The 21,259-nt window shown below is 52.7% G+C and overlaps 10 protein-coding genes across 10 annotated transcripts; 5 read left to right on the forward strand and 5 right to left on the reverse strand.

The window, feature by feature from the left end:
* Window positions 1-532: 532 nt before the first annotated feature.
* SNOG_03139 (hypothetical protein) lies at window positions 533-1,759 on the forward strand. The gene is made up of 4 exons (XM_001793668.1): window positions 533-564; window positions 755-1,024; window positions 1,127-1,277; window positions 1,349-1,759. Coding segments are annotated over exons 1-4 (570 nt in total). The 5' UTR covers window positions 533-562; the 3' UTR covers window positions 1,496-1,759.
* A 318-nt stretch (window positions 1,760-2,077) lies between these two features.
* On the reverse strand, window positions 2,078-3,689 carry SNOG_03140 (hypothetical protein; the record flags this gene model as incomplete). Its single annotated transcript, XM_001793669.1, has 2 exons — window positions 2,078-3,031; window positions 3,642-3,689. 2 exons carry the CDS (start codon window positions 3,687-3,689, stop codon window positions 2,078-2,080), a joined length of 1,002 nt encoding a protein of 333 aa, XP_001793721.1.
* A 515-nt stretch (window positions 3,690-4,204) lies between these two features.
* SNOG_03141 (hypothetical protein) lies at window positions 4,205-4,939 on the forward strand (the record flags this gene model as incomplete). The annotated part of the gene is made up of 2 exons (XM_001793670.1): window positions 4,205-4,287; window positions 4,339-4,939. 2 exons carry the CDS (start codon window positions 4,205-4,207, stop codon window positions 4,937-4,939), a joined length of 684 nt encoding a protein of 227 aa, XP_001793722.1.
* Window positions 4,940-7,599: 2,660 nt separating this feature from the next.
* Window positions 7,600-10,577, reverse strand: SNOG_03142 (hypothetical protein; the record flags this gene model as incomplete). Its single annotated transcript, XM_001793671.1, has 2 exons — window positions 7,600-10,316; window positions 10,358-10,577. The coding sequence occupies 2 exons, from the start codon at window positions 10,575-10,577 to the stop codon at window positions 7,600-7,602; spliced, it is 2,937 nt and encodes a 978-aa protein (XP_001793723.1).
* A 1,601-nt stretch (window positions 10,578-12,178) lies between these two features.
* On the reverse strand, window positions 12,179-13,933 carry SNOG_03143 (hypothetical protein; the record flags this gene model as incomplete). The annotated part of the gene is made up of 2 exons (XM_001793672.1): window positions 12,179-13,704; window positions 13,750-13,933. The coding sequence occupies 2 exons, from the start codon at window positions 13,931-13,933 to the stop codon at window positions 12,179-12,181; spliced, it is 1,710 nt and encodes a 569-aa protein (XP_001793724.1).
* A 189-nt stretch (window positions 13,934-14,122) lies between these two features.
* Window positions 14,123-14,325, reverse strand: SNOG_03144 (hypothetical protein; the record flags this gene model as incomplete). Its single annotated transcript, XM_001793673.1, is given in 2 exon segments — window positions 14,123-14,174; window positions 14,192-14,325. 2 exon segments carry the CDS (start codon window positions 14,323-14,325, stop codon window positions 14,123-14,125), a joined length of 186 nt encoding a protein of 61 aa, XP_001793725.1.
* A 177-nt stretch (window positions 14,326-14,502) lies between these two features.
* On the forward strand, window positions 14,503-16,309 carry SNOG_03145 (hypothetical protein; the record flags this gene model as incomplete). The annotated part of the gene is made up of 2 exons (XM_001793674.1): window positions 14,503-14,696; window positions 14,750-16,309. The coding sequence occupies 2 exons, from the start codon at window positions 14,503-14,505 to the stop codon at window positions 16,254-16,256; spliced, it is 1,701 nt and encodes a 566-aa protein (XP_001793726.1). The 3' UTR covers window positions 16,257-16,309.
* An 8-nt stretch (window positions 16,310-16,317) lies between these two features.
* Window positions 16,318-17,414, reverse strand: SNOG_03146 (hypothetical protein; the record flags this gene model as incomplete). The annotated part of the gene is made up of 3 exons (XM_001793675.1): window positions 16,318-16,651; window positions 17,047-17,277; window positions 17,335-17,414. 3 exons carry the CDS (start codon window positions 17,412-17,414, stop codon window positions 16,318-16,320), a joined length of 645 nt encoding a protein of 214 aa, XP_001793727.1.
* A 484-nt stretch (window positions 17,415-17,898) lies between these two features.
* Window positions 17,899-18,345, forward strand: SNOG_03147 (hypothetical protein; the record flags this gene model as incomplete). The annotated part of the gene is made up of 2 exons (XM_001793676.1): window positions 17,899-17,920; window positions 18,167-18,345. 2 exons carry the CDS (start codon window positions 17,899-17,901, stop codon window positions 18,343-18,345), a joined length of 201 nt encoding a protein of 66 aa, XP_001793728.1.
* Window positions 18,346-18,462: 117 nt separating this feature from the next.
* On the forward strand, window positions 18,463-21,133 carry SNOG_03148 (hypothetical protein; the record flags this gene model as incomplete). The annotated part of the gene is made up of 3 exons (XM_001793677.1): window positions 18,463-19,182; window positions 19,230-20,009; window positions 20,057-21,133. The coding sequence occupies 3 exons, from the start codon at window positions 18,463-18,465 to the stop codon at window positions 21,020-21,022; spliced, it is 2,466 nt and encodes an 821-aa protein (XP_001793729.1). The 3' UTR covers window positions 21,023-21,133.
* Window positions 21,134-21,259: the final 126 nt, after the last annotated feature.

The following is a 21,259-nucleotide window of genomic DNA, read 5'->3' on the forward strand; positions in this document are numbered from 1 at the left end:
AATGATGGTGTTCGGAAGGTGCTCGTGCTTCAGTATCGCGCGATGTCGACATTGTGATGCTCATCACCGCACCTGATCTATTTAGCTCGGGATGATCATTCATGACTCACATTGAGTGATTCTCAACTGCAAGTTCTCAATATTCTCAACACAACATGCGCTTAGAAACCGATAGAGTGTCCAAAGGAATATCCGGGCAGTCTATTGTAGCTCTTCTAGTGTCATGCTGACAGGTGTTCGCAGCTGGTCAAATTCGGATGTACTCGATACTGTCAGGAAGATAAAGCTACACAACTTCAAAGCCTTGGTTGCGCGTTGTAGCATGCTGATGAGGTATCGATTCTCTCCACGCTTGCAAATGAGATGAGCGTTCTTACGAACATCTGTTGCGGTGGTCGATGTTACCACATGGTCACGTGGTACCTAGATAGGTAGCGCTTAGCGTTGCACTTGGCGTTGCGGGTCTGATCTCGCTTAGCCCACGACCTCCGCGAGACTGATTTTCGAACCTCTGAACGACCTCCAGGACAACCCACCGACTAGGCCGACAGCAACATCGAAAATGTAAGGACACCGACTCTTTCATCAAGTTCCCCTCGTCGAGAGACAATTCTGCGACTGCACACAATATCTCAGCTCGTGGCTGCTGCTCGACGAGCGACTCCCGGCGTGGCGAACCCCTCTTTGCAGAGCGCTCACCAGCACGTCTACAATTACGGATATGGGCACAGCGCTGACAGTGATTGCTCTACAGGGTCAACCTCCGCACTCAGAAGCGCCTCGCGGCGTCCGTTGTCGGCTGCGGCAAGCGCAAGATCTGGCTCGACCCCAACGAGACCAGCGAGATTGCCAACGCCAACTCTCGCCAGACCATCCGCAAGCTCGTCCAGGATGGCCTCATTATCCGCAAGCCCGTCACCATGCACTCGCGCGCCCGTGCCCGAGCCCTGACCGCTGCCCGACGAATTGGCCGCCACCGTGGTTTCGGTAAGAGGAAGGGTACTGCGGACGCTCGTATGCCTAGGTATGCAATCACGATATCCTCAGCACAGTGGATCTGGGGTGAAGGGACACCAGGATTGGTGTAGTGCTGTTAGGAAACGTTTGCTGATGCGATTGTCAACAGCCAAATCCTCTGGATGCGCCGTCTCCGTGTCCTCCGCCGTCTTCTCGTCAAGTACCGTGCCGCCGGAAAGATCGACAAGCACCTCTACCACGAGCTCTACCACCTCTCCAAGGGTAACACCTTCAAGCACAAGCGTGCCCTCGTTGAACACGTACGTTGGCCATGACATCATGACTTAGTCACCCCCCCCGCTTGAGGCCTGGGAACTGACATGTATTACAGATCCACAAGGCCAAGGCCGAGAAGGCTCGCGAGAGGGTCATCAAGGAGGAGATGGACGCCAAGCGTGCGAAGACCAAGGCCGCGAGGGAGAGGAGACAGGAGCGTGTGCAGCAGAAGCGTGCTGCGCAGATTGGCGACGAGGAGTAAGCGCTGGGCGACATGATAAATACCTGGCGTGGGTCTTTTTAAGGTTAAAGGAGGGCGTCAATCTCCTTTCTCTCTGGGCATCATATGCGGCGGTCATGTTCATGTACGTCTGGGTCATCTCTGAACGACTCTTCCACTCATGCATGCTCGACTCAAAAAGGCTGCCTTCTCTGCACACGGTGCTATGAACGTCCACATGATAGGATAATGAGCATCAGTACAGTAGAAAACGAGTGGTCAACCTTGGCGTTGGTCTTCTTTTCATTTTGTTCCATGTTGGCGAATCGTGATGCCCTTACTCGTGACTTGTAACATCTTCCTTTCTCGGATACTACATCATATCCACTCACTACTGGATCACTCAGTGATACTAAGCACATCAAATATCATGAAGAATATCATTTTATTGAAATGTTTTCCCATGTCGAGCCTGCCGGTTGTAAATGTTGCTGGATGCCAATCACGCATCGCCCCAACCACGCTATCCTAACCGTGGGTATTAAAACTCCTGAACCTGTACGCCTACGCCCGCTGAATGCAACGATGACAGCACAAACGAATTCAAATCTGCGTTCAGGTCAGCTAACGTCCCACAATATCACACATGATCCAACTCACCAGCCGCAGCGCCGTGCGATGCACGTTCCTCGTGAAATTGAGCATAGCCCTGCTCTTATTATTCCCCCTCTGCAGCCTGCGATACCCCTCCTGTACATGCGAAGGCTGCACCGGCTCCCTCGCCTCCTCGGGCGGATCAAACAGGCCACGCTCCCTCTTCCTCTTGAGCCGATTGACCTCGCCACCATGGCTCTTCTTCCACTGATCCTCTGCATCCTTGACCTTGAGCGCCTCTTCGGTGAGCGTCTGCACGATTTCGAACGTCAGGAAACCCAGGATGTCGATGATGTCGTCGGACGGCTTGCTATCGGTGATGAGCCCAAAGCCTGCCCACTCCTTGAACCGCTTGCCCTTGCGGTATGTGAAGGACGCTTGACGGCAGTCAGACCAGTGGACATATTCTTCGCGCGTCATGTTCTTGGTGCGCTCGTCGGCATTCTTGAGGCGCTGGAGTGTCGCAAAGTTCATTTCCTCTTCCTCTTCGTCCTCGACCTCTTCCATCATGGGCGGGAACTCGGTGAAGTACGAATGCACGTCCCAGACGAGATCGACTTTGGCGCGCTTGGTCTTTTTCCCGGCTTCGGGGCCTGCGGGGCCTGCGCCTACATCTGCGCCGGCTCCTAGGTCTGCGTCTCCGGCGGCGACGTCCGCGCCGGCATCGCCACCCTTGTCGTCGGAATCCTTGACGGAGCGGCGCACGTCTTTCCACTGAAGGAAGTGCTTTAAGCGCGAGATTTTGGCGCGGTCGTGCCTAATAAGCATGAATAGGTCGTCTGTGGAGATTGATTTGCTGCCGCGGCGGGTGGCGAGTGCAGTACATTCGCGGAGCATGTGCTGAACTTGGTCTTGGACAATGGACTCGATGAGTGTGGTTGTTTCTGGGGATGGGTCACCGGTTTCGCCAGAGACGAACATCATCTGTGCGATTGGGAGGATTAGCGGATTGCCGTTTATGTCTAGTGAAACTAAAAAGAAGCTGTCTGGAGTAGCACAGCGAGAGAGCGGAGGCGATGGTGGCATCGCTAAAGACATTTCAAAGAAGCGCTGGTGGACAGTTGGGGGAATAGTGGTGGGGTGGATGACGAGACTGAATATGAGTGTAGGACATGTGCATGGACGTATGTTGGAAAAGCTTTGAACAAGAAGCTTAGGGTAGCAGTTTTTGTGCAAGTTGGAGAGGCAATCGAAGGTGAAGCAGAGTACGGACCATGAATGTAGAGTGAAGTTAGGGGAACGACGAGCAGAAACTCGAGAACGTGCTGTGCCCCGCGCAAACCACAGACGAGGAGACATTGGGGAGTACACGAAGATAAAGAAAGACTTGAAATATGAAAAGTGATTGCTCGCATCTTGAAGAGGCGTGTATGCAGGTCGTCGCCTGAACGGGAAGTAGATCCAGAGATCGGTCCGCGACAGGCACAGCTTTCGGCAAGCCGATATGCTGTGCTCCCTTACGAGACGATTGCATCACATATGATAGAGAGAATTGCACGAGAAAGTGACAGGAACACGAAAGCCATGCACTAACCTGTTGGATCTCCGTCCGGTACTTTGCCAGCTTGTCCTTGTCCGCCATGATGTCTACTCTTCATACAACAATCTCTCCAAAATAATACAAAAAGGTTGACACAAAGAGACGTGACGTTCAGAGCATGCGGGAAGAGTCAGGAGGGAGTGGAGGCAGCGGGAATGGTCGTTTGGACAGCGGCTGGCACGCGGTCTCGCGGCTTCACTAGCGCGAATCCGGGCGATGCCTGCTGCGACGCCTTGGCTCAGCCCTACGAGCGGCCCCGCCAAAGTTTTGTGAATTTGCCACGGCTTCCCCACCACGACTGCAGTCACGCATCACACCCGGCAATATGTTGTACCTTGTGGGTCTCGGCTTGGCCGATGAGAAGGATATTACCGTCAAGGGTCTGGAGATTGTCAAGAAGGCCGAGCGCGTGTATCTCGAGGCATACACCGCAGTGCTGTTGGTCGAGAAGGATGTGCTTGTGAGTAGTCAATTGGGAGTTCAGGGGAGAAGAGGGCTAATTGTCACGACAGTAGGAAGCTTTCTATGGCCGCGAAGTCATTATAGCCGACCGTGAAATGGTCGAATCGTCAAGCGACGACATCCTCAAAGACGCCGACAAAGTAGACGTCGCGTTCCTCGTCGTTGGAGATCCATTTGGGTGCGTCCAGTCCAATTATGTTTGATGCCCTGAAGTCTAATTTGAGTATAGAGCAACAACACACACTGACCTCGTCCTGCGCGCCCGCGAACTCTCCATCCCCACTCGCTCGATCCCCAACGCCAGCATCCTGACCTCCATCGGTGCAACCGGCCTGCAGCTCTACAACTTCGGCCAGACCGTGTCGATGGTCTTCTTCCTCGACAACTGGAAGCCCGCATCCTTCTACGACCGAATCAAGGAGAACGTCTCAATCGGCCTGCACACCCTCGTCTTGCTCGACATCAAGGTCAAGGAGCAGAGTCTGGAGAACATGGCGCGCGGACGCAAGATCTACGAGCCGCCGCGGTACATGACGGTCGCGCAGTGCGCGCAGCAGATGCTGGAAGTTGAAGAGGATGACAAGAAGGAGGGTGTGTACACCAAGGACAGTCTGGCTGTTGGTGTGGCGCGAATTGGCGCAGAGGACCAGAAAATCGTCGCGGGGACGCTGGCTCAGCTGTGCGGCGCAGATCTTGGAAAGCCGCTGCATAGTCTGGTGCTCCTGGGGAAGAGGACGCATGATCTGGAGAGGGACTTCTTGGAGGAGTTTGCGGTGGACAAGGAGAGCTTCAAGGCGGTGTGGAAGCGGGATTATGAGGGTAAGGCGTGAAGAAGTGGTCACGAATCTAAGCTGTGCCTCATATCATCGTGGCATGAGACAGACCCCTTTGAATTCCAGCGACATGTGATGTATATACACTCCTGACTGCCCTACATTTGTGTGAGTACGGTCGCGGTCACGGCATGGAGCATTTCGAACATCACGGGTCCTACTTCGTGCCCAGGCTATTCCCTACCTCCGTCGTTTGAATCAATCATACTACGTGTGACGTGTGCTCCCAAACGCTGCCGGTCTAAGCTCCGTTCGCTGATCTCGGAGTGATATAAGAACATCATCTTTACATACCATCTCCTTTTCTCACACGAAAAACCTGCATCTCACCATAACGTCCAAAAATCCAAAACGAACTTCCGCATGTTCTCGAACTGACGAGTTCGACTTTTACCTCATGAGTGTTGTGTGCGCTCCTTCCAAAGGCTGTATCGCCAAAAAGGAACCAACGGGAGGCTGATGTATTCTGTCCCTTGGTGTGAGATGGCATTCAAAAAGAAATGGCGATAAACATCATGAAGGACAAAAGACAGATGCCTGTTCTCACATGTCTCCAAAGTTTAGCCCACCAGGCCTTCCTAAGGAACAATTTTCGACCTTCGCTATATCCCGTGTCCCTTGTTCCAAAAACCGGGAGAAAGATACTCTATGACCTGTTTCTGCACTTCACGAGCCCTCAAAATGCTCTGCATCCTCTCCTCGAATGTCCACGTCTTATCAAAAAGCTAGACGACAAAAAAATGTCTTTTCTGACAGGTTTGACTCATTCGAAAAGCACGTATCGAGACGAACTATGTGAAGTGTCGACCACGACAGACAGAGTTCGGACCTGCATAAATGCCTCTCTCCTCCCTCGAGCCTATTCCCTCATCCACTCGACTCTTTTCTCAAACTTCAAAACCAATGTGGTATCAGAAGATATGTCTGGATTGACGAGTTTGACTTCTACTTCATGAGTCTGTCTCTTATCCGCAATCTATCACAAAAATGGAATAACGAAGCTCTATGTTCTGTTTGCCTGCTGTGCAGTAGCTGTTCAAAAACAACCCGACAGCGCTGCTATGATATATCCCCAATCGTTGTTGGCTTGGGGTATGTGTTTCTTTCCTCCCCCCGGGTCTGAAAGGAGACACATCTTCAGTTTTGGAAGAGCTGCTTTTTGAAAGAATGGGCAACCCGCGCGCGCATTTTTTTTTTCTTCGAAAAGCACAGTTGCGCGACGTATGCTTTTGCGCTTTTCCGGGTCGAGTTAGAATGCCATGAAGAGTCGCAACATGTAGACTCTGCTGCTTCTTTTAAACATATGAAACAAAAACACTTCCAGTACCACTTCATGAAAGGCGCTGTGTTTGTCGGTGGGCTTCGGGCTTATAAACACCTCTAGGTATCGTCGAAACTGGTCCTTCAACTACCGTACTCTGGACCCCAAAAATTTCAAAACCTCGAAACGACGGCCTTAAGACATAGTCCCCCGGCCTTGCGCTTTGCTGCGGAGAGATGAGTTCGACTTCTACCTCACGCCCCTCCTCTCATATGGCGCCTCTTCTCCAAAATATCTAGGAGGCTCCAGTTACATGTCGTCCACAACCCATGTCTCATCAACCTACAAAAGATGCAACACGTCCGCATCATTCTTAATTCTCCTCCAAGCCCCGAGTCACTCTCCCAAACACCAGTGATGAATCTCAATGTGTCTGTCCAGACCTCTTTCCCACCTTTCTAAAATCCGTACATGCGCGCCCACCTGCTCCCAAAATGCAACATCAGCCTCCAAAATGTCTTCCTTGCTGTGCAGAAGTACCCAAACACACCTTCCATTAAAAAACCTACTCGCAAGACTTCTTTGCTCCACAACACCCGCGCATTTATCGCACACCCCGGCGCCGAATACTTCTTCTTCTCTACAAATACCTCTCTACGCGCCTCCCAGAAAAGAAAAGCGGGAAAAAAGTGGCATACGCCTTGTGCTTGTTTCAAAAAGCGTTCGTACCATGTACACATGTTCTGTTCTCTACTTTTTCTTTTTTTTTAAAAAAAAACTAGTTACAATTTACGACTCCCTCGTCCTTTCCTTTTCCACAGTGCAAAACAAAAACAAAATCGTTGTTACAGCGATCATATGCTCGAGACCAGCTGGCAAAGACGAATATCATCAAGATCCCATGTCCTCCCTTGTGTGCGTGTGCCCCCCGAAGAAAAAGAAAGAAGAAGAAGAAGAGAATCACATGATCTGCCATGTCTGTCAAACTTTCTACAAATCCAAAGACGCCACACTGTTGTGATCTACATGCATCAAAAGCACCACGTCACGCAGCGACTCATGTTATTCGGTATATCAATTCAATTCCATCTTTATCGCACCCACCCATAAGGGGAGAGAAGTTTGTATCGACATCGCTACACTATACAAGAAAGCGCTATGTCTAATGAATGATGCCAATCTTTTTGTTACAAGCCCTAGAAAAGCGAAAAATATGAGGGCGTGGATGGAGAAGACGAGAAGCGCTCAAAGTTGATACGGGACAGATATCGTACAAAAAGGAAGAAAAGGTGAAATATTCCATCGCTTCGGCATGTGTATCCTAGCCGTCAATATGGCAGCGCCTTTGCGCCTGTTGAAATTCGAAAAAGTCGGGTTGGGAGAAGTCATATCGCTTCTAGTGCTCCAGCACATCCAACAGCGTGTCAAAAACGTCGCCGTCTTCATCATCGTCATCTGAGGTATTGTTCAGGCGCGGGTTGCGATCGACATCAAACTCAGACTGCTCGTCATCATCGTCGTTCCCACTTTCACTCTCACTTTCGCTTCCAAAGCCGCTGTCGTCGCCCGAAAAGCTGGCTCCGATTTGAGCTTCAGCCTCAGCGTCGAGACTGGATTCCGAGGAGGAAGAATCGTCGTCATCACCATCCGTGACGCCACGCCAGCTCTGCTCGCCGTCGTCACCTTCGTACGCATCGTCGTCATTGTCGGGCTCTGTGTCGCCGCCATTGTTGTATCCTCCAAATCCAGCACCGCCAATGAATGGCCCCGAATGCGGCGTGGCATACGCGAATGGTGTAGACTTGCCTACTATCGCGACGGAACGCTGACTGGGTCGACTTGTCACATCCGAGCTCGTCCTTGCGAGGGCGGGCTGCGATGAATAGAATGGCGAAGGCGGTTCTCGCGAGCGCCGCGGCGTGGGATTCCACATGGTGATCTGCGCTTCGCCAAGGTCATTATCATCTTGATACGAGGGATTGGCGGTTCGGCGGCGCTTGAGTCTTGCGACAGACACGCTGGGGGTACGAGATGTGGGTTGCGGGGCGGAGGACTGCTTCGTTGGCGATGAATTGAAGCGACGTTTAGACGACCCAGTCACCAATGGCTCAGCAACTGAGGCAGATGTTGTCCGCTGACGGAAATGGGTAGGTCGTGTATGGAATTCACTCAGTGGCGAGATGGGTTGAGGCAGCTTGTTCTTCAGGATCGAGCTCGGCGTCATGGATCTTCTCCATTGTCGATCTGCTGGACGCATGGAGAGCTGCATCGAGTGAGAGCTGTCGAACGAAGAGTGAACACTAGCCGGAGGTGCATCGTATGCCTCGACGTATTGCCAGCATGTCTCTTTGGCGTCTGCTTCTGGAACCTTGGTCTGACACTGTTCCTCGTTGCCTTCCATCTGCGAATCCTGTTCTGGTTGGTAGCGAGGAAGCTGTCGTAACTCTTGCCAGGTCCACGTGCTTCCCAAGTCATCACTGTGCTGGATATAAGCCTCGCGTTGTGTGACATACAGTCTCTTCCTGCCACCAGACACCCGCATCATCACACCGGATCCAAGAAACTGCGCCGACCATAGTGCGGACGTAGCCATTTCTGCAGGGCTGAGGAAACGAAGCTTGGAGTCTTTGTGAACCTTTCGCAGGGGAATGAAAGAAGCCTGAAGGCCAGGATACGCCGTGACGACGTCATCTCCATCTTGATTGGTATAGCTCAGATGCTCCAGGAGGTCGCTGAAGGCATGCGAAAGCGTTGCCTGAAGATCCCTCGCACTCGCGCCCTTCAGAGTGACGTCTCGAATAAAGCCACGACTCTGTAGTCGTTTGTAGACCATGTTATTGCTTCCACATGCTTTGGGGAACAACCAATCGTCCGCTGATCCAGAGGCCCAATCACTAATAGCTTGGCTGCTCCAGCCTTCGCTGTCGCTAATGATTCCTCCTCTTGACATAGTCTGTGGGCCATGGTATGGGCTCGAATCGGTTTCTCGGATTGGCACATCTGCCCCACCAAGCTTCGAATTGCGCGCTTGTGTCCACTCCTCCGATTCCTGAGTAGCTTTGGATATATCGTGCATGGGCTCGTCGGGTGTGAACCATATTCCACGCAGGTCGCGACCCCAGGGAATGAGGACAACCTCGACCTCCCAAGGCTGGAAGGTAGAGGGCAGAGCGGCAGACTCAAGCACATCTAGTCGGTCCTTGATGTTGCTAAACTCCATCTCTGTGTCTTTGCGATCCATGGCAGCCAGGATCAGTGCTGAAGAGGTGGTGGACTGCAAGGAGTGGTTGGAGCCAAACGACCCTGTAATATTGTCAATGCGTCGCCTGTATGTGGTGCTGCTTTGATCGGCGTCGATGGCTTGGTGATGTTTGTCATGTTCGTCCATGCGGTGCTCAAGCTCAATCAGCCGATCGTCGTGCATGCTGAGCATTTGATTGAGGTCTTCCGGCTGGACGTAGTTGAACGAGCCGTTCTCTAGCATGTCCAAACGGTTGCCCATGTCCCTCATTGTGTTGGCTACGTTTGGGATCGAGTTGAGGAGGTTGTGGAGCGGTGCGAGATATGACACCAGCTTTTGCAGTGCTTGAGGAGATGCAGCGCGTAGAATTTGCTGCAGTTGTTCCTGAGCCTGAGGGGCGGCGGGCGAGCGCTGGGAAGTGGGAGCAGATGTGGCGTCCGTTTTTCCAGGGGAGCCATTGGGCTTCTGCATGTTCGACGTCAGTCGCGTGAGTGTATCAATGAGATTCTTGCCCTCTTGGACTGCCTGATCTGCGACACCGAGGTCTGGTGTGTTTGCTATGCTTGGAGTCGCTACTTCGGTAGCGCTCTGTATGTAATCATCTGGGTTGTACGTGTTGGGAATGGTATCACCGCCAACATCGAGCTGTAGGTTGCGATTGAACTCAGAGACTTGGTCCAGGATACCACGCGAAGGGCTTGTGACTCTATTGGCTTCAGCCGCATAGGAATTGGCCCTTGTTGAGGATATTTCCGGTTCGCTGAGCGGCTGTTGTAAGGCAAGGGCACCATTCGAGTCGTCTGCTACGGTGGGAGAGGGCGACTGCTGCCGATGAAGCGCTCCATTGCTCTCGAGCTGCATCATTGACAACCCTAGACCCGCGATTGTCTGCCGCGACTGCATCACATCATACCTAGCTTCAGGGTCAGCTGCTGGACGTTCGCCACGGGAGAGCATGCACACGGAAGGAATGCTCGGCAAGCCAGTCGTGCTGGCTTGCGATGGAGCGTCCCAACCTTGTTCCATGCGACGAGGTCCTTGAGCTGGCGAAGCGTTTTGCCGCAGGAGACGTTGGCTGACTCCAGATTGCAAGGCCTTGTATTGTCTGTTGTATGGGGCATGGTCTGCAACATTTGTGCCATGCCCGTCTAGAAGCCCGATCGCATTGTGTATGTCGCATTGCGCGCCTGGTAGCAATTGGCACTGCCCGCTACACTTTGCAGGCGTAGCTTGTACAGGCGTAGCGACAATGGGCACATGCTGTTCGGGCGCACGCGACCCCCTCAGGTGGAAGCATGCGTGGTGTCCGCAGACGCACCAGGTGGAGCGATCTCTGCTCGGGTTATCATTTGCGCTCTCTTCGTGAAGCTCGGCGCTGAGCTTGTCCCAGAACTGGTCACATCCACACGGGCCAAAGGCTGCGTCGCGGTAATTGCATGGTCCGCTGGGAAGGGATCGTCTCGTGGAGGGTGTGCGCGCAGCATTGGGTGCTGCGGGTTGGTTTACATGAGCCGTACTTGGGTCCGCATAGCCCGCCATGGATGGCTACAGCTGCGCATCCCGTGGAGGACGCGATTGTTCTACGATTGCGACATGTCTCGGGATCTATGTGAGCTTCGAGTCCGTCAGCAACAATGTCCAGAAAGTTTTGGCGGGGGCCGAGCGCGTACCGAGAAAGCGCGAACGTCATGCGAAGGAACGCGATTCCTTCGAGGCGGGCGATGCGGCTTTATGTGTCTCGGGGCGGAACGGGTGACGCGATCGTGTGGGTGTGTGGAGTGTGGAGCACTCGAGGAAGGAGCAAAGGAGGCCGTCAACAGAGCAAGTCGCATACCCAAGGCCAGGTTGGTGACTCTGCAGCTACGGCATGCGGGCCCTCGCAACGGTCTAGTGAATGCCTCAAACACGTCCAGGGCTGCACGCCTCCCAAAAAGCTCCTTATCGGCGCTTCGTCTGATAGGCCCTCAGCCCTGGGAACTCTGGGGGGATCGGGAGGGCCATAGTTTAGCTCGCCCCCACCCCTGCATCCCTTTGGTAACCATGAGAACGTGGACATGGCCGCCATGAACCACCTCGAAAAGCAAGCGACCCGATGCTCCACCTGAGAGACTGAGACAGCACACACGCGCGCATCCTGCAACCACAACATGCGCTCAGCTCGTCAAGGCAGCAGCGCATCTTCTCAAACGATAGATTGCGCGACAAGTCACTTTTGTTGCCCTTCTCTCCGGCGCACCTGCTGATTGGTCTACTCGAAGGACAATCCCGCCGCTGCATGGTAGAACAGGCGGGACCATGGATAGCTGCATGTGGGCGACTACTAGAAGCAGATATCGGCCTGGCTTTGGGCGAGCATTCGCAAGGCAGAAACTTCCTACGTGACCTGCTGTCGTCAGCGCTGCGTCTGCATGCGTCTACATGCGCCTACAAGGGTCTGTATTGGGAAAGAAGGCGAAGCGACTCGTCGCATTGTCGCAAGAAGTGGTCGTCTATGCGACGTATGTGGAAATGCGGCAGATTAGTATTCACTTCATTCCTAGCAGCCTTGAGCAGCGACATGCCCCTCTTCCCAATTCTGTAGAGCACAGTTGGTGTGTGACATTGGCTGCCATTTGCTACTGTTGTGTGTCCATGTACGACCATCTCCAGCGGCTCCAGTGTGTTCCTACATGGTCCGTCCGTCAAAGGCTAGTGCATGTTATATACACCACTACTACTACGCTTCAGTCCTGCTTCAAGCAAGTTGCAAGCCATTCACTTCAGGCCTGAACCACTCCTTGAGCAAATCCTCCAGGATTCCATTCGCACCTTCTTTTGCCTCCGCACTACTCTTGCCCTGGCACTCGATATAAAGCTTGATCTTCGGTTCCGTCCCGCTCCCTCTGACTGTGAAAACGGCTCCATCATCTAGCTCGCAAGTGATCATTTGGCTCGTCACGTCTACCGGCAGATCTGGTTTGTGGTCCTTGCTCTTTGAGTCATAGCCAAGGGTCAGATCGCGCCAGCGCATGATCTTGCGGGGTCCGATGGTGGTGGGATGCGGGTTGCCCAATGCGCGGATCGCCGTGAAAACCGATGTTGTCACGGATGAGGATGGTGACACGAGGTACGTGTTCGCGTCTTCAAAGTACCCCAGATGCTCGTAGAGGCTCTGAAGCTTGGCATATGGCGTCAGGCCTTGCGTAGACCATTGCGACGCAGCCGTGAGAAAGACTGCTGCTGCGCTGATCGAGTCTTTGTCGTGCACAGTCTGAGGAATCATGTAGCCCAAGGCTTCTTCGAACGCGTACACCACATCGTAGCCTTCGCTATCTAGATCTCTTGCAACGTTACCCAACCACTTGAAGCCCGTCAAGGTCTCGGTGAACTTGAATCCTTCTTTGTTTGCCAAAGCCGCGAGCATCCTAGAGCTAACAGTGGATGCTAACATGGCGAGCTTTTCTCGGGGCTTTGAAGACGGGTAACGTTCGTAAAGGTAAGATCCAAGGAGCACACCCAATTGGTTACCTGTGAAGATGTGCCATTTGTCGTGTACCTTCTCCGCTACCGCGAGCCGGTCCGCATCCGGATCGCTAGCCAATATCAAGCTGATCGAAGATTGATCTGCCGTCTGAATAGCCAAGTCGAGGGCTCCCTTTTCTTCTGGATTCGGGAATTTGACGGTCGGGAAGTCAGGATCGGGTTGAGCTTGAGCCTCCACAACAGTCATCTGCGAGGCTATTCCCAGGGTCTCGGCGCATTGAGTCATCGCTGGTAGACCCACGCCGTGCATAGGGGTATACACGAACCTCAGGTCGGGGCTCATTTTGATGTGAGAACCGTCAGGCTGGGCGGCGCATAGGATTGCTTTGTGGTACTTGTCCTTGACCAAATCTAGGGAGCCCTCAACGAGTAGGTCAGGATTGTCCACAACAGATGTGTCCCACGTGACGGGCTTTAGGTTTTCCAGTATAGAAGCAGCAATGCCACTGTCATGTGGAGGGATGATTTGGCAGCCATTTGACCAGTACACCTTGTAACCATTGTCTTTGGCGGGATTGTGGCTCGCCGTTACCATGATTCCAGCAACAGCGTTCAATTCTCGTACACCAAACGGAACCAAAGGCGTGTGAGAAGGTGTTTCGTACCACCAGACCTTTATACCTTTGGCGACAAAAGCGGCTGCGGTGAGTTTGGCGAATTTCTCAGAGTTGTGGCGAGCATCCCGACCGATTACAACTCCACGCTTCTTGACATTCTGCTCTGTCTTGAGGAGATAGGCTGCTAGTCCCTGAGAAGCTTGTATGACTGTTAGTGAGTTCATACAGGCGAACCCAGCCTGCATGGGGCCTCGCAGACCGGCGGTCCCAAAGGCGATCCGAGTCCGCAGTCTTCTCTCTAGCTCTTCTGTATTCCCGTGCATAAGCAGCTCATATATCTCATCTGTCGTGGTTTTGTCTTGGTCGAGCTCCAGCCACTCCCGGGCTAGCTGTTTGATGTCCTTAGCCATGCTGTCTAGATTTGTCGACGTAATGAAGAGAAAGACAAAGAGATGTGAAGGGCTTAGGAGGTAAGTGGGCTATAGTTCGTGTTCAGGAGACTTCAAGTGAGGTGATGGAGCAGCGAAGGCCTTGCAAGGCGTGTGATCGGAGTTGGCCGACGAGCGCCAAACTGGCCTATATGTGGGCTGTCGCTGCGCTTACAAGAGTGGCAAGTCGAGTTGATCATTCGCCATGCGACAAACAGTAATTCTGTAGCTTGTCATTACACATGTGCTTCACATGCTTCGAAGTGGTGGTTGTGCAGGAGCCGATCTGCCTTGGTTCCCACGTGGGGTGAGGTGGCGGCGAACGAGGGACGTCCGAGCTGCTGAACCCTGGGGAAAGCGTCCAACACCGACATTTTGACACTTGACCCATTCGTCTGGTCGCAAGCCGCATGCTACCGCGCTCCTTCTCGAACTACAGGTCGGCGCTACTGGTGGTCTGATACTCGTACGATTTCGCATAATTCCATTCAAGGCCTCGACGCCCGTCCCTGATCGCAATCGTGCCTCCACTTTGTAACATTCCACCTACAATGGATGCCCAGACGAAGAGGAAGGCTATGGTGTACAGCCGTAGAGAGATCGAGGCACTAATCGCTGCTGGTCGGTCAATTGTCATCGTAGACAACAAAGTCTTGAAGGTGGACGCTTGGATGCCCTACCACCCTGGCGGGGAAAAGGCAATCCAACACATGGTTGGCAGAGATGCTACAGACGAGGTGACGAGGTACGATTGATACGAAAGCTCATCTTAAAATCCTTCTGATCAATGTTCTGCAGGTTCCACTCTAACGAGACTCTCAAGCTCATGGAGCGCTACCAAATCGGCCGAATCGACGGGCGGTGGACGAACTTCCTACCACCGATCCAGGGTGGAAGGTTCAGGACACAAGAAGAACTAGAGAACATCTCAGAGCAGGATTACGAAACAACAACATTGTCGGAACAAGATACGGCTAGCTTGCCATCGTCTGCCGACCAGAGCCCAATTTTTGAGCCTGCGGACCACGTCTCTACATTACGACAAAGAAATGAGAGCACCATGCACCGAACATCTTCAACCTCGTCCGTCTCTTCGGTTGATTTAGATGAATCATATACCTCCAAGAAAATGTCTGTGTTGGACAGACGGACGCAACAGGAGCTGGACTTCGACAAGGCGAAGTACCCGTCGTTGGACACACAAACACAGGACAAGATCACCGAGAAATACCGAGAGCTTCAGAAGCGCATCAAAGCAGAGGGGTTGTATGATTGCAACTACATGTCCTACGGCATTGAATGTTTGCGATACGCGACATTCTTTTGCGCTTTCTTGTTTCTGCTCAAGTCAGGCTGGTACATCACAAGCGCAATACCACTTGCATGCTTCTGGCACCAGTTGACATTTACGGTACACGATAGTGCCCATATGGGCATCACTCATGACTTCATGACCGACTCAACGATCGCCATGTTCATCGCATCATTCCTGGGTGGTCTCAGCGCTGGCTGGTGGAAGCGCAGCCACAACGTGCACCACATCGTTACGAATGATCCGGAACACGACCCGGACATTCAATATATTCCGATCTTCGCCGTCACGCACCGTTTCCTCCATAGCCTCACGAGTACGTACTATGAGAGGTTCATGGAGTATGATGCCGTTGCGAAGGTACTCATACGGATCCAGCACTACACTTACTACCCTGTCATGGCTGTTGCAAGATTCAATCTCTATCGACTAAGCTGGGAGTATTTGCTTGGGAACAAGGCACCAAAGAAAGGTCCGGCATGGTGGTTCCGCTACTTTGAGATGTGCGGTGTCTGCTTTTTCCTGACTTGGTACGCATACGGCGTTGTGTACAAGTCTATGCCAGACAACGCCACTCGCTTCTGGTTTGTGCTTCTCAGCCACGCCCTCACCTCGCCGCTGCATATTCAAATCACGCTCTCGCACTTCGCGATGAGCACCACAGACCTTGGTGTGCACGAGTCTTTTCCACAGAAAATGCTGCGCACAACAATGGATGTCGACTGCCCTCAGTGGCTTGACTTTTTCCATGGAGGTTTGCAGTTCCAGGCTGTACACCACTTGTACCCGAGAGTACCCAGGCACAATCTCAGGAGGACGCAGAAGCTTGTGCAGGAGTTTTGCGACGAGGTGGACATTCCGTATGCGCTGTATGGATTTGTCGACGGGAACAAGAAAGTCATTGGCAAGTTGGCAGATGTAGCTCGACAGGCTGCCATCTTTGCCCAGTGTCAACGCACCCTGGCTGCGGAAGGGGACTATGGTCTTCATTGAGCGTTGCGCAGCAATCATAGTATCGGAACATCAATAATTTTCAACTACGTCAAGCTCGATCTCATCTCACAGGCTTCCTACCACAAACAGCATAAACCCAGAAAAATCCCCTGTACTTCTGCCACTCTTGCTTCACCTTGTTCGCGCCTTCGACTCCCTTTTCGATATCCTCTTGACTCACCTCATTCTGTCCCTGTCCCAGCTTACGCATTGACACAAGCATTGACGCCCCTATGCCTATGGGATAGTGCTCGCCGAATTTCCTCTCGGCTTCCGTCATGCCCTCCCACTGTCCCATTGGGAGCATATAACGTTTGATCTGCACGTCCTCAAGGCCGGCTTCTACGAACCAGCGGGGCAATTTCTCGCCGCACAGGGATTCCAAACCCTTAGTTCTACAAAGTCGGTAGTTTATGGTAATCTATTCCTCCTCAATGCGCATGGCGTCAGCAGGGTGAGATTTGTTCTGGTATTCCGAGAGAGTGAGGGAGTGCGGGTTAAGGTTAGCACGATCAGACAGAGTCAACGGGTCTGGAACGTGGTGCAGCGCCAAGTTGATATCGTGCATTTCAATCCACGCCTGATTATATCGTCAGCCACCTCACCTGTGACCGAGAAGGGTATCAATACTCCAGGTTTCGCCAAAGCAACGCAGCGCGCGATGTACCCTTCCCAGTCCGTCATACCCACGACTAGGAAGCGCGAAAATATGTAGTCAAAACTATTGTGCTTGAAGCGAGCATCTGGCTCGTGGGGGGTCGCTATATCGATGATGTTCCCTTGGACATACTCGATGTTCGGCAGTTTCTCGCGGATGTTGGGCACGGGGGACAGATCCAGACCATAGACTTGTGCGTCGGGGAACTGCGATGCTATTTCATGTGTTACTATCCCCGTGCCGCACCCGATGTCAAGAGCTTTATGGACGTTCGTGGCTGACAAAGGGGCGTGGATGATACGCTTGCCCATCAGTTCGAAGATGCACTTGGATTGGGCTTCGAGTCTGTCATGTTCGGGTTTGCTGAGTACGGGGTCAGTGATCTGGTATGACGGGACATGGATGTATTGGAGCAATTACTCGTTCGGCAGGATGTATGCTGACTTGGTGTTATGATATGACCGCTCTGGGCCCAGGCTAGTCTCAAAGGTAGATGCCATTGTAAGTGCTTAATATGATTGCGTATTATGTTGTATATTCAACTCGCAGTCTTCTAGAGATCTGAGAACTGATGCCCACATCTCACCTCTTCTTATACCTCAAGATGAGCATATCCTCGGCCTTTTTCTCGTCCCGTGCGAGGTCTTTCTCAATGATAGTCGGGCCTTGCTGTAGTTTACTTGAGGTAAATATCATATCGCCGTCCAATTAGGTAGATCTACCCCTGGTACTTTCCGGGACAGAGCTGACATCTGTCTGACACCTCTCCGGTGAGCTCTCATAGGATGGATGATGAGGTTGGCGAGAAGTACATACACGCACTAGCTTCACAAATACAAGCCTTACCGTGGCGGTTAGTGAAACCTTATTATGAGCTGCGGAGCCAGCTCTTAAGTCAAAGTTCGGTCTCTTCGGATGGTCGGTCTTCGTATCCGCAGGGTTCCGTGTAGTAGCTTGTACACGGCAGTTTTATGACCCCTCACGATGTGCGCACCCTGGTGTGGAAGTAAGTAACTGCCCGCATCAGACCTGTACACGTGCTTGCTGCTTATGTCAGAACACAAGAGATGACTTGACGTGTACATGTCAAGTTGGTCGCGCGCTGGTTGGCTGTGAGAATGCGTTCCGCTGCTAGCCACATTGAGACAGCTGTAGTGGGGTCTACCATCAGTTCATCGTCATGGGTCCCGCAGTGGACTGTTTTCCACCACAGCAACCGAGCACTCCCGTTATGATGAAATAATGCGTACAGTAGCACGACGCGTTTGTCAAAGACCAATGGCACGGCTACGAACGACAAGAAGGGCTTGCGCTCTCGACCGCGACCGTCACCAGCTGCCAACTTTTGAACCCACTGCGCCTGGCCCTACAAAAGGCTCAGAATCCTTTGTCGTTCAAGAACTGCTCGTCATTACCTCCTTCTTGCCATAATTAATACAAGTCTTGCGAATCCCGCAAGCTCATTACTTGTACATTCCTGACCACTCTCACCTGCAACATCGCGCGTATCCCAGCTGGATACACGCATTGTCTTCTTCACACTCTATCATGGACGCAATGGCCGCGAAAGCGCCTGTGGACCCGGAGAAGGTAGTCGAAGACGTCGAACACCTCAGTCTCTCTCCATTCGGTCCCGCAAGAGCCTCTATCACCGAGCACCCATTGACCGACGATGAGGTCTCGAAGATGACCGACTACTTCCATGCCAGCATGTACATGTGCTTGGGCATGATTTACTTGCGAAGAAATCCGCTTCTACGTGACCCGTTGACGCTGGATCATGTCAAGCGACGACTTCTGGGTCATTGGGGCTCCGACTCTGGACAGTCTTTCACATATATCCACATGAATCGCTTGATCAAGAAGTACGACCTTGATGCGATCTTTATTTCGGGGCCTGGACATGGCGCACCTGCCGTCCTGTCGAACAGTTTCTTGGAAGGAGTCTACTCAGAAGTCTACCCAGATAAGAGTGAAGATGAAAATGGTATGAGGCGCTTCTTCAAGTCGTTCTCTTTCCCCGGTGGAATCGGATCGCACGCAACCCCTGAGACTCCCGGTAGTCTTCACGAGGGTGGAGAGCTTGGTTACTCGATTTCTCATGCTTTCGGCACTGTCTTCGATCATCCCGATCTGATTGCTCTCACGATGGTTGGAGACGGCGAGTCTGAGACAGGCCCGTTAGCCACTAGCTGGCATTCTACCAAGTTCCTCAACCCAATTACCGATGGCGCTGTTCTACCAGTGCTCCACTTGAACGGTTACAAGGTAAATACGCGATTCGTGTATGGGCGACCTTTTGCTAATTGTGCCAGATCAACAACCCTACCGTACTCTCGAGAATCAGCCACAAGGAGCTCGAAGCACTGTTCATTGGTTGCGGATGGACTCCTTACTTCGTTGAGGGCAGTGATCTGCCTTCGATGCACCAAGCCATGGCTGCAACGATGGAGCGTTGTGTTACAAAGATTCGCGAGTACCAGAAGGAGGCTCGTGATTCAGGCAAAGCGTTCAGGCCTCGTTGGCCCATGATTGTCCTGCGCACACCAAAGGGCTGGACCGGACCTCGAAAGGTCGGAGACCACTTCTCGGAGGGCTTCTGGCGAGCTCACCAAGTGCCTCTCACAAACGTACTCAAGGACAAGTCCGAGCTCAAGCTCCTCGAACAGTGGATGCGCAGTTACGAACCCGAGAAGCACTGGGATGAGAACGGCAAGCTCAAGCCTGAACTTCGAGAGCTCGCGCCCGAGGGCAATCGACGAATGTCGGCGAACCCAGTCGCCAACGGTGGGCTCATCCGAGGCAAGTTACACATCCCTGACTTCCGCGAATATGCCGTCGAGGTCACAAAGGGAGGCGTCGCGAAGATGGGAAGCATGGCCAACTTTGCTGGCTTCCTGCGCGATGTGATCCGAGATAACCCAAAGACTTTCCGCGTCTTCGGCCCCGATGAGACTCAATCGAACAAACTCGACACGATCTATGAGGCTGGCAAGAAGGTCTGGATGGGTGAATACTTCGAGGAGGACGAGGATGGTGGCAACCTGGCATACGAGGGCCGTGTCATGGAAATGCTCTCGGAGCATACTGTTGAGGTACGTGAGGGTTCATATGTGATGTTTGATCTACTAACATCTTCTAGGGATGGCTCGAAGGCTACATTCTGTCCGGTCGTCACGGTCTGCTGAACAGCTACGAGCCCTTCATCCATATCATCGATTCCATGGTCAACCAACATTGCAAGTGGATTGAGAAGTGCCTCGAAGTCGAATGGAGACAGAAGATTGCTTCGCTCAACATCCTTCTCACAGCCACAGTCTGGCGACAGGATCACAATGGCTTTACTCATCAAGACCCCGGCTTCTTGGATGTAGTCGCGAACAAGAGCCCTGAAGTTGTACGCATCTACCTTCCACCAGACGCCAACTGCCTGCTTTCCACAATGGACCACTGCCTCCGCAGCTCCAACTACGTCAACGTCATTGTCGCCGACAAACAAGAGCACCTCCAGTTCCTCACCATGGAGCAAGCAATCGCCCATTGCACAAAGGGCGTCGGAGTCTGGGAATGGGCCTCAAACGACAAAGGCGAAGAGCCTGACGTCGTAATGGCCAGCTGTGGCGACACTTCCACCCACGAGGCACTCGCAGCCACAGCCCTGCTCCGCCAACACCTCCCCGACCTGAAGATCCGCTTCGTCAATGTCGTCGATCTCTTCAAGCTCATCGACTCCAGCGAGCACCCCCACGGCCTCAAAGCCCACGAGTGGAAAGCCATCTTCACCTCCGACAAGCCGTGCATCTTTAACTTCCACTCCTACCCATGGTTGATTCACCGCTTGACATATGGCCGCAAGGGACAGCAGAACATGCTGGTGCGCGGATACAGAGAGAAGGGTAATATCGATACGCCGCTCGAGCTGGCGATTCGAAACGGTACAGACAGGTACAGCCTTGCGATTGATGCTATTGATCACATCACTACGTTGGGTAACAAGGGCGGCTCTGCGAGGGAGGCGCTGCTTAATGAGCAGATCAAGGCGAAGAATTACGCGTACCATGAGGGGCTGGATCCTAAGGAGACGGAGGACTGGGTGTGGCCTTTCTAAATTTGAACGGGTAGGGTTGGGAAGGGTATGGAATACCTTTCTCTTTTCGCACACACGGATGGGGTAATGTAATGGGTATAGACAATGAATTTAATGATGAATATTTGTGAATACGCATTGCTTTGCCATGCAACCTCCACTTCTATTATTCACAGGGGCCGATTTGACTGCAGACGACGCGTCAAGGCCACAAAGCCCAGAGCCTAAAGCTGTATACAGTACCGTCAGGTTTGGAGC

This window comes from Parastagonospora nodorum (genome assembly GCF_000146915.1).
Source record: "Parastagonospora nodorum SN15 chromosome Unknown scaffold_4, whole genome shotgun sequence".
Taxonomy (NCBI): Eukaryota; Fungi; Ascomycota; class Dothideomycetes; order Pleosporales; family Phaeosphaeriaceae; genus Parastagonospora; species Parastagonospora nodorum.

Bases quoted from the DNA above. Each gene is read 5' to 3' on its own strand.
- SNOG_03139 (XM_001793668.1), top strand. The intron at 1,025-1,126 runs GTATGCAATCAC...GATTGTCAACAG, and splicing joins GCGGACGCTCGTATGCCTAG to CCAAATCCTCTGGATGCGCC. The intron at 1,278-1,348 runs GTACGTTGGCCA...CATGTATTACAG, and splicing joins AGCGTGCCCTCGTTGAACAC to ATCCACAAGGCCAAGGCCGA.